General features: G+C 40.5%; 1 protein-coding gene across 2 annotated transcripts in view; it reads right to left on the bottom strand.

The window, feature by feature from the left end:
* CYP39A1 (cytochrome P450 family 39 subfamily A member 1) overlaps positions 1-17,308 on the bottom strand; it is an 80,582-nt gene that overhangs the window by 26,590 nt on the left and 36,684 nt on the right. For both annotated transcript variants that reach the window (XM_066359266.1, XM_066359267.1), the window contains one exon: positions 7,894-8,027. In XM_066359266.1, coding sequence (XP_066215363.1) covers positions 7,894-8,027 — 134 coding nt within the window. The remainder of the gene's footprint in view (positions 1-7,893; positions 8,028-17,308) is intronic.

Here is a 17,308-nt window from a genome sequence, read left to right as displayed (position 1 = left end):
TCGCCCCTCGTGGGCGTGCCGGGTGGATCCCGGTCGCATGCGGGAGTCTGTCTGTCTCTCCCCGTTTCCAGCTTCAGAAAAATACAAAAAAAAAAAAAGAAAGTATCACTGTTGAGTTGTGGCATAACAAAGAATAGCCACAGATATCTAAAAAGACTATTCAAATACTCTTTCCTTTTTTGGCTACCTGTCAGGGTGAGGCTCAATGTTCTTCATTTCCATCAATGAAAACAATATTTCACAATAGGCTGACTGCAGACACATCCACAGGAATTCAGATATCTTCTATTAAGCAAGACATTAGATTTGCAAAAACATAAAAGTGATGCTATTCTTCTACCACTTTTTGTTTTAGAAACTATTTCTCAAAACCACACTATTAATTTAACATGTAATAGGTTTCTTATTCTTTTTAAATGAAATACTAAATAAATACTTTAACAAAGTATCCTTCGGTTTCTAATACAGTTAATATGGATAGCTATAACTCACATAGACAAACGCTCTTTGGAATCTTTAATACTTAAAAAAGCATAAAGGGATTCCAAGACCAAAAGTTTGAGAACCACTATATTAAAAAAAAGTACCCAGTTGTAGCTAGTCATTCCAAGCCATACAGTAGTCTCTACCCTCTTCACTAACTTATAATGATTCATTTATTTTGTTAAATTCTTACGTACAAGGGATTTTGTCTCTTTCTAATCCAGGGTTCGGGAACCTTTTTGGTTGACAGAGCCATGAACGCCACATATTTTAAAATGTAATTTCATGAGAGCCATACAGCAACCCGTGTACATTACGCATTATCCAATAAAAATTTGGTGTTGTCCCAGAGGACAGCTGTGATTGGCTCTAGCCACCTGCAACCATGAACATGAGCAGTAGGAAATGAATGGATTGTAATACATGAGAATGTTTTATATTTTTAACGTTATTATTTTTTTTATTAAAGATCTGTCTGCGAGTCAGATGCAGCCATCAAAAGAGCCACATCTGGCTCGCAAGCCATAGGTTCCCGACCCGTTCTAATCTATCCAATCTGTTCTGTTGATCTGAACATCTCGTCTAACACCAGTAACACGCCATTTTAATTATTGTAGCTCTGTAACATGTTTAAGTACTTTGAAAAAATATTCTTTATTCATATTTCCCAACACTTCCTTGTTTATTCTTTCTTTGGCATTCTTGCAGATTAACTTTCTGCTGAAAATACAAAACCCTGAAGACAGAGTACAGGTAGAAGTTTAAGAGTCTTCAGAAGGTGGCATAATGAAGAAAAAGCAGAAATGGAGTCAAAGAAAGCAGATAGTGTTTGTTCATTTTGATTTATCCCAGAAAAGAGAGAAATGACTACAGGAGCAAAAATAAGCAATGATACCCTGTCCAGATGGCACTGGGGCAGAGCAGTGGGGGAATACTTCTAGTATTCATAGTGAGAAACCGAGAACCCTGGACCAGCTGTCCGAGGGGAGAGAAAATATGAATGAGCTTGGGCCACTACTCAACACAGATGATCCCAGACAAAATATAGTTTCCTATGATCCAAATTCCTAGGACACATTAGTACGTTTAGCAAAGACATTACACCAAAATATATTTGGAAAACACATAAAGCTTTAAATAGTCAAGTTGCTTCTACTAAAAATAACTACTAACGTGCATAAAGGTTTAGCTATAAGGATGTTCATCTTTGCGCTGTTTATGATAGTGAAAAAATGGAAGCCACATACATAGTCAAGAATTGGGAACTCTGTCCATATATTAGATTATGATGCTACAATTCAAAATGCTGTAGATGTCCTTTACTGATATAGAAAATTATTTGTGATGTATTACTATTATTATTATTATTTGCAAAAGAGATATGAGAAGCATCAATTCATAGCTGTGGCACTTTAGTTGTTCATTGATTGCTTCTCATACGTGTCTTGAGTGAGGGGCGCTAGCCGAGCCAGTGACCCCGTGCTCAAGCTAGTGACCTTGGGTTTCAAGCCAGCAACCGGTGGACCCAAGCCAGCGACCAGAGGATCATGATGATGATCCCATGCTCAAGCTGGTGACCCTAAGCTCAAGCTACTGAGCCCACACTCACGCTGGATGAGCCCCCACTCAAACTGGCGACCTTAGGGTTTCAAACTTGAAACCTCAGCATCCCAGGTCAACACTCTATCCACTATGCCACCACCAGTCAGGCTGTGATCTAGTATTAAGTAAAATAAAAGGAGGTTATAAAAAAATTAGCATAGTATGACCCCAATTGAATTTTTAAAATGCAAACACTATAGGAAAAAAATCTGAAATTATAATAATATCAAAGTATTCACAGTAATTATCTCTGACTTGTGAAATTTTAAGCAATTTTTAATTTCTTCTTTCAGCTCCTTTTTACGGCCTCCTTTTGTCTAATTATCAGGTATGAGTTACATAATAGAAAGAAAACTCTGTGCAAGCTATTATTTATAAAGTTAAGGTCTCAGCGACACGGAGAAATTCGCAGTGATTAGCTGGATCTCCTACGAGGAAAGGCTATGTTTATAAAAGAAACAGTAAGTGCAGAAAACACTGTACCTTTCACGAATATGAAAAAAAGATATTGTGAAAAATAATGAAAGGAAGCGTGGGACATTCCTGGAAGATGGCGGGCCAGCACAGGTTTCTGGGGTCGCGCCCCCCACCAAGATGGCCATCACCAGCCGTGAGGGCCTGGGAGGACTCTGAGTGGACAGGATCACCAGCCGTGAGGGCCTGGGAGGACTCTGAGTGGACAGGATCACCAGCCGTGAGGGCCTGGGAGGACTCTGAGTGGACAGGATCACCAGCCGTGAGGGCCTGGGAGGACTCTGAGTGGACAGGATCACCAGCCGTGAGGGCCTGGGAGGACTCTGAGTGGACAGGATCACCAGCCGTGAAGGCCTGGGAGGACTCTGAGTGGACAGGATCACCAGCCGTGAAGGCCTGGGAGGACTCTGAGTGGACAGGATCACCAGCCGTGAGGGCCTGGGAGGACTCTGAGTGGACAGGATCACCAGCCGTGAGGGCCTGGGAGGACTCTGAGTGGACAGGATCACCAGCCGTGAGGGCCTGGGAGGACTCTGAGTGGACAGGAGCCTCAGGCCCTCTGGGGAGAAAGTGTGAGTGTTAGGAAGTGGACACACGAGACTATTAATTTTTAAAAATAATTGCTTGATTTATTTTGGATATCCATTATTTCTAATTAAAAAATAATTAGGGGGATCCCATAGATGTTGGTCATTATAAAAGAGTTCAGCTTTGTAAGAGGATTGCATGTTGTGGATTATAACTGTGTTTATACCCTTGGACCAATAACCCACCAGTAAAACATAATTCAAGGATGATCGTTAAAAAAGAGAAAATGTACTCTGCACAAAGATGTAAATAATTACCACATTAAAATAACCACAAAGGAAAACAATCTAAATTCTGAGAGCCAGGAAATAATTAAATGTTTAAACTATTATCTCAACGGACTATTATGTGACAACTGAAATAAATATGAAAAATCTCTAGATGCATGAAAAGTAAAAAGCAATGTTAAAAACTTCTTTAAGTGATATATTTACACTATGAGCAGACATATTTCTCTACTGCTATCATACAAAAAGAATGATGAGTAGTTGTTACAGTACAGTTATGGGCTTGTAGGGGTTGTGTATATATGAGTATGAATGGGCATGTGTTGGAACATGGATGTTTCTTTTGGTAAAGTTGTTGAAATAGTAAAATTATTATTATTTTTGAGAGTGAGAGGTAGAGGGAGAAAGGCAGGAACATTGAGCTACTCCCATATGTGCCCTGTCTGGGGAATCGAACCAGCAACCTCTGTGCTCCGGGACAACGCTCCAACCAACCAAGCGAACTGGCCAGGGCTTATTATTATTATTATTATTTGATTGATTTTTAGAGAGGGGGGAGGGGGAAGGAAAGCTTTCATTTGTGGTTCGACTCAGTCGTGTGTTCATTGGTTGCTTCCTGTGTGTGCCCTGACCAGGAATCGAACCTGCAAACCCTGTCATTTTGGGATGATGCTCTTAACTGACTGAGCTAACTGGCTAGGCCCTAAAATTAATTTTGAAAAACTATGTGAAGCTAACTGCCCCAACAATCCTGACAAGTATATGAGGTTACAAGTTCTCCCAAGAGCTACTCACTTAAGGCTAGAAACGGGTTCGAGATGGGAAGGGGTAGAAGACAGAGTGACCGCATCCCTACCAAGGTTGAACTTGACCAGCAGACAAGTGAGTTGCTGGTCAAGAGACAAGAAATTTTATGTTGAAAAACAAACACATTTGTGTCAGTACCTTATGGTACAATAAAAGTATAAGAAAGGAGGAAATCAACTGAGTCATCTTCAAGGATCCTAAAATGAAAGATAAAATGAACTAAGCAGGACACTAACATCTACCCCATGGGGAGCTCCTTCTGCTGAAAGGGAGATGAGGGGTTACAGAAGTTAGGCTCCAGGGGCTTATACAGTGAAAGCTGAAGGGAAAGAAAGGTGATGATTACAGAACCAGGAGGACAAAGCAGTTTTTAGTTGAAGGAAGTACTGGGGTATCAGTATAATTAACACAATAAAGATGAACAAGCAGCCTAAGACTATCCTAAGACTACCGAAGGTCAAGAGAGCTGGAGCCAGAAGGAACACAATTTCAGAAGAAGAGCGTGACATTGGTGGGAAAGTGGTGAGAGATTAAAAGTGTCTGGTTTGTGTCTATTTGTGTAACAAGTTAAAAATTTCTTATTATAAAATTGTCCTGTGCTGATCTCAGATATTTAGCTAATGAACCAGCACAGCTAGGTGGAGATCTGAAGAGAAGGGTCCAGGCTGCCGTGTCCGCGGCAGGAAGGGCAACTGGTTACGGACACACAGAGGGGATGTATTGAAACCATGGAAACCACACCAAAACTCATACCAGAGAGAAAATATGCAAAAGTGAGGGGTAGAAGTTTACAAGGATTTATATATGAAGATGCTTGTGGGCTTTTCTCTTCCGGGTTCGGTCCCGGGCATGGTGCATAGAGATGTCGTGGAAACTTGAAGGAGAGCGAGAGCAAGCACAGGGTCAAAGGCCTGAAGAATGAGCCCAGGGAGAGCGAAGGAAAGAAAAAGAACAACACTATGGAGGAAAAGTAGGGAGCTATACAGCCGGCTTTTTCTTTACTGTTTCATAAGGAAACACAAGTGGCAGGAAGGAAGAAGAAAAATGGAGGAGGAAGGAGGGAAGAGGAGAGAAAGAAATCTGAGTGTTTATGATGAGGGGACAAGACCAGCATAAAACACCTTTTAAGAGACTGTCATAGTATGTAAACCAGACAAGAGAGTACAAAACAGAAAGTCAAGAGAACTACAGACCAATTTCTCTCATAAACTTAGATGCAAAAAATCCTCAACAAAATATCAGCAAAATAAATCTAACAATGTACAGAAAACATTATACACCATGATCCAATGAGATTTATTCCAGGCGTGAGGCCGGTTCAACACTCAAAACTCAGCCAGTGTAACCCACCACATCAACAGGTGAAGGCAGAGCATGTGATTACAGCAGTTGGTAGAGAAAAAGCACTAGCAAAATCCAATACCCATTCAAGATAACCTTCTCAGCAAATCAGAACAGAGGGAAGTTTCCTCACCATGATAAGGAGCATCTCTCAAAACCAACAGCTAACATTATACTTAACAGTGAAAGATGAAATGTTTTCTCATTCAGATCAAACACAAGGCAAGAATATCTGCTGTCAGGACGATTTGTCACCACAGTGCTGGAAGTTAGAGCCGGTGCGATAATGCAAGAAGAAGGGAATAAAGGCATAACAGATAAAAAAGGAAGAAACTGAAATATTATCTTCATAGAAACTCCCAGTGAATCCACAAAAACTCTCCTGGGGCCAGTAAGTGAGTTTAGCAAAGTTGCAGATACAAAGTCAATACACAAAAACCAACTGTATTTCCACAAACAAGTAATATATGATTGAGAATGAAAACTTTAAAAATACATTATACCATTTACAAAAGCTCCAAAATAACTGAAATTTTTAGGTATAAATCTAACAAAACATGTAGAGAATCTGTATACTTAAAATAACAATCAAGATACCTACTGACAGATAAATAATGATTTTGTAATTCAAGTAATTACTGGCCAGAGTATAAATGAGACTATAATACAAATAACACAGGAGTGAGAAAAAATAGGATTACAGTTATTTATAAAAAAAAAACAATAATACATAATACAAAAATAAACTCATGTTTCCCATAATTATAACTGTAAACCTACTTTTAACCACCCTGTATAATATAAATATTCATGTTTTATTTACATATTTATAAATATTTATAACATCAAAATATAAATAAAATTTCAGTAAAAATTATAGTAATATTTGAGTAATAAACAAATTGCTCTACTTAATTGTACCAAGTTGTTTGACTATTTCCTCTCAAAGCATATACTTTTATACTCAGTTTAAAGTAATTAAGAGTTTGATTTAAAAGCAAAAACTGTTAAAAATCCCACTAAGACTAAATGCTATCATTTATGTAAGATCAGTTGAACAAACAACGTCTCCTCTGAATTCAGCGATTTTTTTTGTCTCTTTCGTGTTCTACTACTATAAAACTTTCCTGGTTTGAATACAGGCTGGGCATTAAAAAAGCCAACAAGCCCTGGCCGGTTGGCTCAGTGGTAGAGCGTCGGCCTGGCGTGCAGAAGTCCCGGGTTCGATTCCCGGCCAGGGCACACAGAAGCGCCCATCTGCTTCTCCACCCCTCCCCCTCTCCTTCCTCTCTGTCTCTCTCTTCCCCTCCCGCAGCGAGGCTCCACTGGAGCAAAGATGGCCTGGGCGCTGGGGATGGCTCCTTGGCCTCTGCCCCAGGCACTAGAGTGGCTCTGGTCGCAACAGAGCGACGCCCCGGAGGGGCAGAGCATCGCCCCCTGGTGGGCAGAGCGTCGCCCCCTGGTGGGTGTGCCGGGTGGATCCTGGTCGGGCGCATGCGGGAGTCTGTCTGACTGTCTCTCCCCATTTCCAGCTTCAGAAAAATACAAAAAAAAAAAAAAAAGCCAACAAGAGCGGATGTCTGACTTTACGCCATCTTGCCCTGGCTGGGTACCTCAGTCGGTTAGAGCATCTTTCCAATACGCCAAGGTTGTGGCTTCAATCCCTTGGCAGGGCAGATATAAGAATCAACTAATGAATGCATAAATAAGTGGAACAATTATTTCTCTCTCTCTCTCTCTCTCTCTAAAATCAATCAATAAAAAAAATTGTTTTTAAAAACTAATGTGATCTTTCAGGCTCTAAGTCAAATCATTCTGAAAAAAATATTTTGTTCTGCCTGACTGACTCAGCAAACACTGAACTGAGATTCTGCTGTGTACACATACCTTTCACGGTAAGGGTCTCTCTCTCCTTAACTCAACTGCCGATTGCTAACACCAGTTGATATTATCCATGAGATTACTGCTATCTGTTTCTATATTTGTAACCTGCAGTTACAAATACAACCTGTGGTTGTAACCTGTCTTCCACACATGAATTCCTCAACCTATGGCAGCTGCTCAGGAATACTTGGCTGATTCAGCAGAGAAGATAATATCTATTCTGCTTGCTTGGTTGAAATAGGATTATACTAATTATGATACAGAAGCATATATTCAAAATAATTATTAAAAGATTATATTACAGCTAAAATCTTCACCAGTGAACAAATACTTACATTAACAAAATGTTGCTATACAACTCTTATAAGTAACCTATTCCATGATCATTTAGTGCTTACTGGAACCTAAGGAATTATCTAATAATAGCTGGGTGAAATAAGTATCTTTTCTTCCTAGAAGGATTATTTGAAAACAAATCAAAGCTCACCAAAATTTTAACTGGTTTCAGGACTTTTCTAGTAATGGCACCCGGGGCTCTTAAACGAATGGTTTCCAAAATACACCATTTAATTAGAGGGAGTTTCTTCAAGTCATCCTCAGATACTTTAATTTTATCTTTACCTGTAAAAAGAATTAAAAAAGAAAGAGGACTTAGGCCAGAAAAGGATTTTAGGTATGCTCATAAACACAGGTTAGACACTATCTCTGACAGCTAAGGGTAATATTGCTATTACTCTTTGCTTACTAAATTTAGTAATTTATTGCCTTTTTTTTTTCTTCTTACCAAGATAAATGTCTAACATAAAAAAACTAAGCCAATATTGATTACTGCATGGTGATGAATTAGTATCCAACTTCAGTTCTCACAGTCCTACGCACCTATCAAATGACTTAAGGTAGCCCCTGTCAAGAAGGTGTTTAATTTTCACTTGTTTCATTCTTTCTTGTCCAAATTCTCATTCCACTTATGGAAACGGTATTGTACAAGGTACAAAGTATGAGATCTGGGAAGCCCCTGGTGTACTACTTCTATCTCATTTTTGCTGGTTCATTCTGTTTTTGCTTTGTTTTTTTAATCATACATTTCAGAAGTTCCTCCAAAAAGCTATTAGGAAAGGGGTGCTGAGGCACATAAATTTCATCCAGTATGACAACGTCTCTAAGCACAGGTGCATCAAATGCGTCTAATGGAACACGTGTAGTTTGACATTTAGAGTGAAGGCAACTGAAGAAGGACCGGGCCCAATCAGTTTATGACCCGAAATACGGTCAGGGCCTTCAGTTAAGTGAGACAGTTTAGTTAAAGGTGGCATTTCAAGTGAAATGTTTTCATTTTGAAAATTAAAACAACTCAGCTTTCAATCTGGTTTTGGCAGTCTTTGCTTAATAAAAGTCAGCAACATTGTCAGTTTACTTAGGTCAGCCTTCATATTTGCTTCCCAGCTGCACTGGGGATGAGTGGGTGAGAACGGAATGTAGGGTTCTCCGTCTCTCCGAGATTCTGGACGAGACTGGTTCTCAAAGCGAGCCAATTCTGGGAAACCCTCTCTGCCAGTACCCCTGCAACTCCTGGGGAGTCAGAAGCAGATGTCTTTGGTTAGTGGGGTCTGGGAACCAGGTGTCTGCACTCTGGTTCTACTAACCCCCAGAGGTGTGTCTCTACACTCCATTAAAGAGCACAGGTCAGGACCAGGAGCTGAGCTAGGCTCTTCCAGGGTTACCACAATGAAGGCGTGTCTGCAACATACTCAGTCTAGTAGGAGATAAGAGACAAGCTCAGAGCTAACTGGCCCACCACACGGGCAAGAAAACTATTCTGTAAGATGTAAAATACTCTGATAGTTAAAAGCAGGGATGGCTCATATCCAACTACAGGTAAAGCAAAATGTTCTAGGAATACCTTTCCCTAAAGCTACAAATATACTTAGTTCCTTGTATCAGCAGAATTCAGTAAATGCATACTGAATTAACAAATGGTCCAACTTCAACATGGGGAGATGAATAGGTGATGTTCTAGGCAGACAACAGAGGAACAGCAAGGCCCTGAAAAAGTTTCGACTCTAGTAATATTACGTGAAGTTTCTGACCTCCTTTTAGAAAAAAAAAAAAAAAAGGGAGATTTTATTAAGATTTCTTATTAGAGTAATTGAATTATACAGTCCAAAAAAAATGTTTTGTGTTATATAAGATAGAAAAAATCACCCTTTTTTGCATTGAAAATAACATTTAAAAATCTATTATGGCCTATCTGAGAGAAGTAGGCTACACTCAGAGAACAAATGTTTTGATAGACTATTTTCAGTTTCTCAAAACCCAATGTAATGTGGGAAAAATAAGGTTGTATTCTTGGACTAGACAAAGAAAAAGAAAAGAAAATATGCCAAGTTCTCAAACAACATTTTCAGGTTACAGACCTTTCTTATTATAACTCTCAGAAAAGGCTCTGTACTCATACTGTGCATATTTCAACGCACATCTGTGGTTTGTTCTCCCAGCGTTTTGACTCTAAAATTAGAAGGCTCTGCTTGGAAGAATGCCAAGGTAATCATCAAATGGGCTAAAGACTAAAGTCAACCAGGACCAGTGCAGAAGACATCCCGGGAAGAAATGATGGGTGATTTGGGGTAAAATCCACAGGCTCTCATTTATCTCTTGGCATAAATGCAATAAAAGTCAAACCAAATCTTAGATAAACTAAACCAAATAAAAGATAATTCATGTATTCATAAATAGCAAAAAAATATTTCTAAAATATTGCGTGTGGTTTTGGAATTCCACATGCATGATGAGATACATGTTATAACACAGTAACTATAAATTATATTTGTTGAGAATATATAATAGATTGAAATTCTATTATTTCACCCATTTATTCACTCAATAGGAATTGGCTTCATATATATCTTTTATGCACTAGCCCACACATAGGTGCCATAAGAGACAGGAAGGGAATATTACCAATTTATTGAGCAGCTAATGTCACAAATGCTTTGGACCACGTCATCTATTTCTCATAACTACCTGTCAGCTATCAAGCCTCACAGAGGTTAAGGTGTTGGAGGAGACAAGTTTGCAACTGTCAGAGCAGTCCTCATTCAGCCCATGTCTGTCTGCACTGAGAACCCTTACCCTTGCTCACTGTGGCCCATCACTTTTCCTAAGAGGAGAGAGGAGTGAGAACGGTACAGTCGTTGCCTTAAAGGAGCTTGGGTACAAAATCATACCTAGAGATAAGGAACCATAATGTAAGTTTCGTAAGAGGATTCCAGTGTCAGTGGTGTTGATCCCCTCTGCCGAGGGCAGAATTTCAGCTAAGCCTGGGAGGATGAGTGAGACTCACCCAGGCAGAAAGAAAAGTCACTTCAATACCAAAATCAATTGTGAAAATATGATCTCTTGGACTTAAAAGAAAAACAAATCAAGATAGAATCACCAAAGTCAGTCCTTTTTTGAGAGATGGCTCCTCTCGTACCTTCCTATTTAAGCCCTCTCTGCTTACACACACATACACGCACATGCTGATGAACGCACATGCACACACAGAAAATAAATACATAATATACAAAATACAAAAATTCTGTTTGTATCATCTTGGGGTAACGTTACGTAAAGATTTAACTAACAGCCTGACCAGGTGGTAGCGCAGTGGATAGAGCGTCGGGCTGGGATGCGGAAGGACCCAGGTTCGAGACCCCGAGGTCGCCAGCTTGAGCGCGGGCTCATCTGGCTTGAGCAAAGAGCTCACCAGATTGGACCCAAGGTCGCTGGCTCCAGCAGGGGGTTACTCGGTCTGCTGAAGGCCCGCGGTCAAGGCACATGTGAGAAAGTAATCAATGAACAACTAAGAAGTCGCAACGCGCAACGAGAAACTGATGATTGATGCTTCTCATCTCTCTCCGTTCCTGTCTGTCTGTCCCTGTCTATCTCTGCCTCTGTTAAAAAAAAAAAAAAAAAAGATTTAACTAACACTTTTGGGGAAATAATCCATGTTCTGACCGAAAAGAAAGAGAAAGGCAGGTACTTGTGAGTCGTGCAGACCTTCTGCGATACATTCATTCGAAGGGGAATCAGTGGGTGAGGGTGCAGAGTGGGTCTGAACCCCGAGGAGCCTGCGCTGCCCCACAGATGACAGACAGATGCATATGCCACCAAGGGACACATGGAAGGATAAAGAAAAGCAAGTAATAAGCCCCACTGAAATTTAAACAGTGCGTCCAACACATCTCTCCTCTTTCTTTACTTTTGAAAGCATGGCTTCTAGGCTCTGTTTGTTCTTCTGTGCTGGGAGTTAAGCTTCCTTTCACAGGAGGCTGCCTTTTCATATTCAGAGACCAGCTTGTTTAAAATATTCCAAGCCAAGGGGTGTGCGAAAGGTCACACTACACGTACAGGAGAAGGAACCTGGGCTAAACATGCACAACACAAAGGTTGAAAAATAAAGAACTGATGCAATAACCTTGAGCAATGATTCCTACTAAAAATTTGGTACAGAAACTTGCTTCCAAAATTTTATAATAATTTATTTTAAAAGTAAAAGTCAAATAATAGAAGTCAGTGTTCCCAATAAATTACATTTAACAAGTTAGTGTTTACTTTAGACTCTTAGGGAAATTACATAATAGCTTTGAAAAAAGACAGCATGTCTATGACTTCTACTCAAAAATAACGAAGCAAGGACAGCAATGGCTGACAGAGAGCGAGGGCAAGAAACCAGTTTCCTGGCATATTTTCTTAACCACAGACCTCAGCATAAGCTTATGAGCAAAATCAGTTTTTAGAGAACAGAAACAAAGCTAAAGAGAAATAGTAAATAAAACATTTATAGTCTTCCACAGGGGAAGAAAAGCAGTATCTTGTATTCTTTCCTTCATTTCAGGAATTTTAAGAACTGCAATATTTTAAGTAATGTTCAAAAATTCAATTTTAAAAAATTATACCTCTATTTTATTCCAGGGACATATCTTATATTTACAAAGTTGCTCTTTCCTTTTCAGAAGAATCCTATCTTCACTGGGAAAGGTTTGCACATCTCAAAAAGAGAGAATAAGAGTGGATTAAATGTCCTGAAACACATAATATCATTTACAACAGGCTTTATGTCTCAAAAGGGCCTGTAACAGTTATTTATATGTAGTGAGAATATGCTGGTTACAGATTTCTAGACATTTTTCAGTGAGATGAAAATCTGTTTGTTGACTTGTTTCCCAAATGGGGAAAGCAGTAAATCCCTTTCTACAACTGTTCTTTTAAATTTGGAAAGAAAGCCTGACCTGTGGTGGCGCAGTGGATAAAGTGTCGAACTGGAAATGCTGAGGTCGCCGGTTTGAAACCCTGGGCTTGCCTGGTCAAGGCACATATGGGAGTTGATGTTTCCAGCTCCTCCCCCCCTTCTCTCTCTCTGTCTCTCCCTCTCCTCTCTAAAATAAATAAATAAAAAATAAAAAAAATTTAAAAAAAAACAAAAAATTAAAAAAAAAAATTTGAAAAGAAATATTGTGAAACTGATCTTTGATTACTGGAAGGGAAAATTAAGTTTAAACTTTGTATAAAGACTCCAACGTTGGCCCTGGCTGGTTGGCTCAGCGGTAGAGCATCGGCCTGGCGTGCAGGGGACCCGGGTTCGATTGCCGGCCAGGGCACATAGGAGAGGCGCCCATTTGCTTCTCCACCCCCACCCCCTCCTTCCTCTCTGTCTCTCTCTTCCCCTCCCACAGCCAAGGCTCCATTGGAGCAAAGATGGCCCGGGCGCTGGGGATGGCTCCTTGGCCTCTGCCCCAGGTGCTAGAGTGGCTCTGGTCGCAACAGAGCGACCCCCCCCCCCCGGAGGGGCAGAGCATCGCCCCCTGGTGGGAAGAGCGTCGCCCCTGGTGGGCGTGCCGGGTGGATCCCGGTCGGGCGCATGCGGGAGTCTGTCTGACTGTCTCTCCCCGTTTCCAGCTTCAGAAAAATACAAAAAAAAAAAGATTCCAACGTTGAAGATGGGAATCTCCAAACATGTATTTCCCTCGATTCCTGAGGACTAAGAGATAGTGAGAGAAAGTCTAGGACAGGGGTAGACCAGAACTGAGAAACAAAAAGCAGAAATAGAAGGAGAGAGATGACAAAAGAATTAGAAAGGAAATAAGGTTACAGAGCTAAATTGGTCAAGCAAGCTGCAAATTTGAGGGACTTAATTATTCTACACAATAGGATCCAGGTTCTTCCTAATGTGAAAAGATAGGTCTTGGGGCTGGACCTTCCCCACTGATACCAGTAAGACACAGACTCGAAAGATTCTAAAGAGCGTGTTAAGAAAGGGAGAGGCTGTTGGAGAACAGGCTGATGGTACCAGAGGGCTGGGGGCTGGGAAGGTGGATGAAAAGGGGGAAGAGATTAAGAGGTACAAATTAGTAGTTATAAAATAGTCACGAGGACGTAAAGTACAGTAGAGGGAAGATAGTCAATAATATTGTAATAACTACATACGGTATATATGGTGCCAGGCAGGTACTGGAAATATCAGGAGAAACACTTTGTATAGCTTGTCTAACCACTCCGCTGTGTACCTGGAACTAATAACAAGTATCGAATGTAAACTATAACTGAAAAAAATAAAAATTTAGAAAAGTACTTGTTTAGGGATTTGTTTTATACTTGAGCTGAATCGTGTTATCCACCTCTAATAATTAAAGGGAAAATAAATTAATAAACCATCATTTAAAAAAAAGGAAGAGGCTGTTTTGGATTGAAGGAGGGAGGGAGGGAGTGACGGAGGGGTCTAGGCAGCCGGGGCGGGGGCAGGAATAAAGCCGAGCTTCCCGTGAAGGAGATCCTCCAACCTCCAGTCCTTCTTCCTCCCTCTTCCTCTCCCCCTGCCTCCTTGCCCCTTCCACCTCCCTCCAGCAGAAAGCCCAGACCCTTCTGCTACAGCAGGGGGTGACTCTGGATTTATGGCATCTGGAGAGATAGAATGGGAGTTTATTGGGCACCTAAAATAGAGTATATATATATAATTTTTTAACAAGAGGGAGGAGGAGAGGGAGTGAGTGAGAAAGGCAGAGAGAATGAAAAAGATAATGAATTAATTAAAGAGTAGAAAGGATCCCTGGAGGTGAGTTAAGTCCTGCTGCCTCCTTCAGATATTTCACAGAAATCTCTAGAAAGTGTAGAAAGGGTGACAGGAGGAGGGGCCTCAGGCAAGCTCAGGGGTGAGAACACATTTGCAAAAGAGAAGCTATGTCCACCCTTCTCAGAAGCACAAGGCCTGTAACTACCCTACCAAGCAAACTGTAAGCTTATTGTGCTGAGACCCTTAAAAAAATCAAGTTAAAAAGCTATACTCGGTGTTATCTCCAAAATGTTTCTTTCACAGAGAAAAGATATATACTCTTTGGGGGTTTTTTATCACACAAATATGAACCGCATTATTGTACACGTACATTATTGTACAGCTTCCATGAGACAAAATTCTGTGAGAAAGGTATTAAGTTAAATTTATAGCAAATTCAGGAGAGAGAAGATGAGAGGCGATGAAAGATGATGATGTACATGGTAGCCTATGAAGTTCAACGCTTTCTTGTTCACCACCGTTCCCTATGAATTCTCTATAGAGGCTCCTCAATGGCTGCAAGTGTCTCGAATATAAATTTATGGCAAATGTTGATAGTTTAGGAACTTTTGCCTCAAGAATTTTAAACAGAATGGAAAAGTTATTTTTCTCCTTTAATTATTTTTAGCTTTGAAAGAACAGATTGTGAACCTGCTTTTCGTGGGCAAATGGGCAATGAGTAAGGGCTGTGTGGACCCATAGTTGTTCTCTGAACCAGCTGCTCTCTTTGGTTCATAGCAGCGTTGTAATCAGTTTTAACGCCTGGCAGGGCAAATCTGGCCTTACTAGTTTATATTTCTAACAACTCTGACGTCCAATCACATTTACCCTTCAAAAAATATTTAAGTCACAGTTATTCTCCCTAAAAAAAACACTGGAATCTTCATAATTAATTATATGTATTAATTTTAAAAGATTTGGCATTTAAATTGGTGCCAAATTAGGTTGTTTATTTAGGTTGTTTTTAAGATATGTTTTTATAAAATGTTATAATTCCTCCTTATAGGTGGTACCCCAACCCAATTTCTTTATGCAAGAAAAATACCAACTAGAGGAACAGGAAGGACAGATATAAATGGGAAGGAAGGTGAACAGGCAGCCTAAGGTATTGTGGTGGGTGAGGACTGGGGAAAAGAAAGAGTAAGCCAAGAGCTTGTCCACGGGCCCTGGCTGTGGGCGCTGGGGTTAGGGATCTTAGCTGCAGGCTGGAAGCCCACATCTCCTTCAATCCTCCCCTCCGACCTCCAGCTTCTGCCAAATACGTCAGTCATTTCTGAGCTTCCAACCCTGGTCAGAACCAGAGTTCTTTTCCAGGGGTGGATACAGTTTTTGGCATCTGAGGGACGGACTTAGCACAAGATTTTACCTCTTGGTAAGGAAGTGTTCCAGGCTCCAGGCCCACTCTTCCATGGCTGAGCTGGGGCTGGGAGACTGCACACGAGCTTGCCTTTCCCAGCAACAGGAATACGTGTCTTTGATAATAAAGAGCCCACACGGCCTGGGCAGGGTTTACCACCTTGTGTGGGAATCTTTCCCCTTGTTTCCGGCACAGTGAGTGCTCTTTGTCTCTGCAGCATATGGTCCCTGTCCAGTTCCACTATTTTATCTGTTCTTCAGGCTACCAGAAGAAGAATTCTTTTTAAACAAAATAGCTTTCCTCTGTCCCTAACTCCACTGGAGTGCCCTTGGCGCTGCTACTTGATCTCTTTCCGCAATCTTCGGTTCAACGTGCAGTGCAAAGGGCCAAGAATCTATCACAGACACAACGCTGGTCACCAGCCGCTGAGCCCTGGCAGGCGCAGGGCAGTAATGACAGTAAGCGTCCCCACTTAGCTGGGGGGACCTAGGTCTCTGTTCCGCTGTAACAGAGGCTGCCAAAAATGTTGTCACTGGTTGGAAAGATGGCACTAGGACACATCCAAGTAGATACAAGCTGCATGCAAGTTATGATATGGGTAAGACATAACTATAAAGCTTCAAGCATAAATCCAAATGTTCAAATACAATGAAGTAAAATTAATGAACAAATTAAAATAATGCAAACAACATGGAATTTGCCTAGAACATCAGCATAGGAACTGAACGTCACTTATCTGCTAATATCTGTCTTGGTTTATAATTATGAACAGGGATAGAATCTTTTCTCATACTAGCCTATGAGTCAATGTCACCACGTAATAGCGTCTGGCCACTTGACAGTGTGGGCATGTGCCCAGGCAGGACGGCTGCTGGATCAGAACACAGTGGTATCAAAAAACATGACTGGTTGATTCTGGGTAAATGATCTCTTTCACCTAAAGTCACACAATTAATAAATAATGGGACTGAAACTCACGAATGAAATATCTGACTCTTATGCAATGAAAGTTTTGTCATGTACTTTTAATGATGCACAAATCGTGTAAGACATAAATCAATTCTATGCAGGTGCATTTCTATGACCTAACCCGATTAATTATTCTTTAAATACGTGCACAATAAAACTGCATGGCAAATAATAATAATAATAATAATAATAATAATAATGGTGTGCTGTGTATGCTACCTTTTATTAAAAAAGAATAAATGGACTGGACTAACGGCAACTGGTTAAAAAGTCCAAGTACATTTCTTTTTGTTTTCTCTTTGTATTTAAGATAGAATGGCTTTCTGCTGGTGGCCAGATACAGTGAGAATCCTGAGTTAGAAAAGAACATTGCTTTAAAATACTATCTAAACAGGACCCAAATGTTAATGCCTGGGAGTACTTCAGGTCAGCTGTCCATAAATCTGACTGTTTACGCTGTGTTGATTAATCTTTTATGATCTAGTAATC

The sequence above is a fragment of the Saccopteryx leptura genome, chromosome 1 (assembly GCF_036850995.1).
Source record: "Saccopteryx leptura isolate mSacLep1 chromosome 1, mSacLep1_pri_phased_curated, whole genome shotgun sequence".
Taxonomy (NCBI): Eukaryota; Metazoa; Chordata; class Mammalia; order Chiroptera; family Emballonuridae; genus Saccopteryx; species Saccopteryx leptura.
This window is presented reverse-complemented; position numbering and strand designations above follow the sequence as displayed.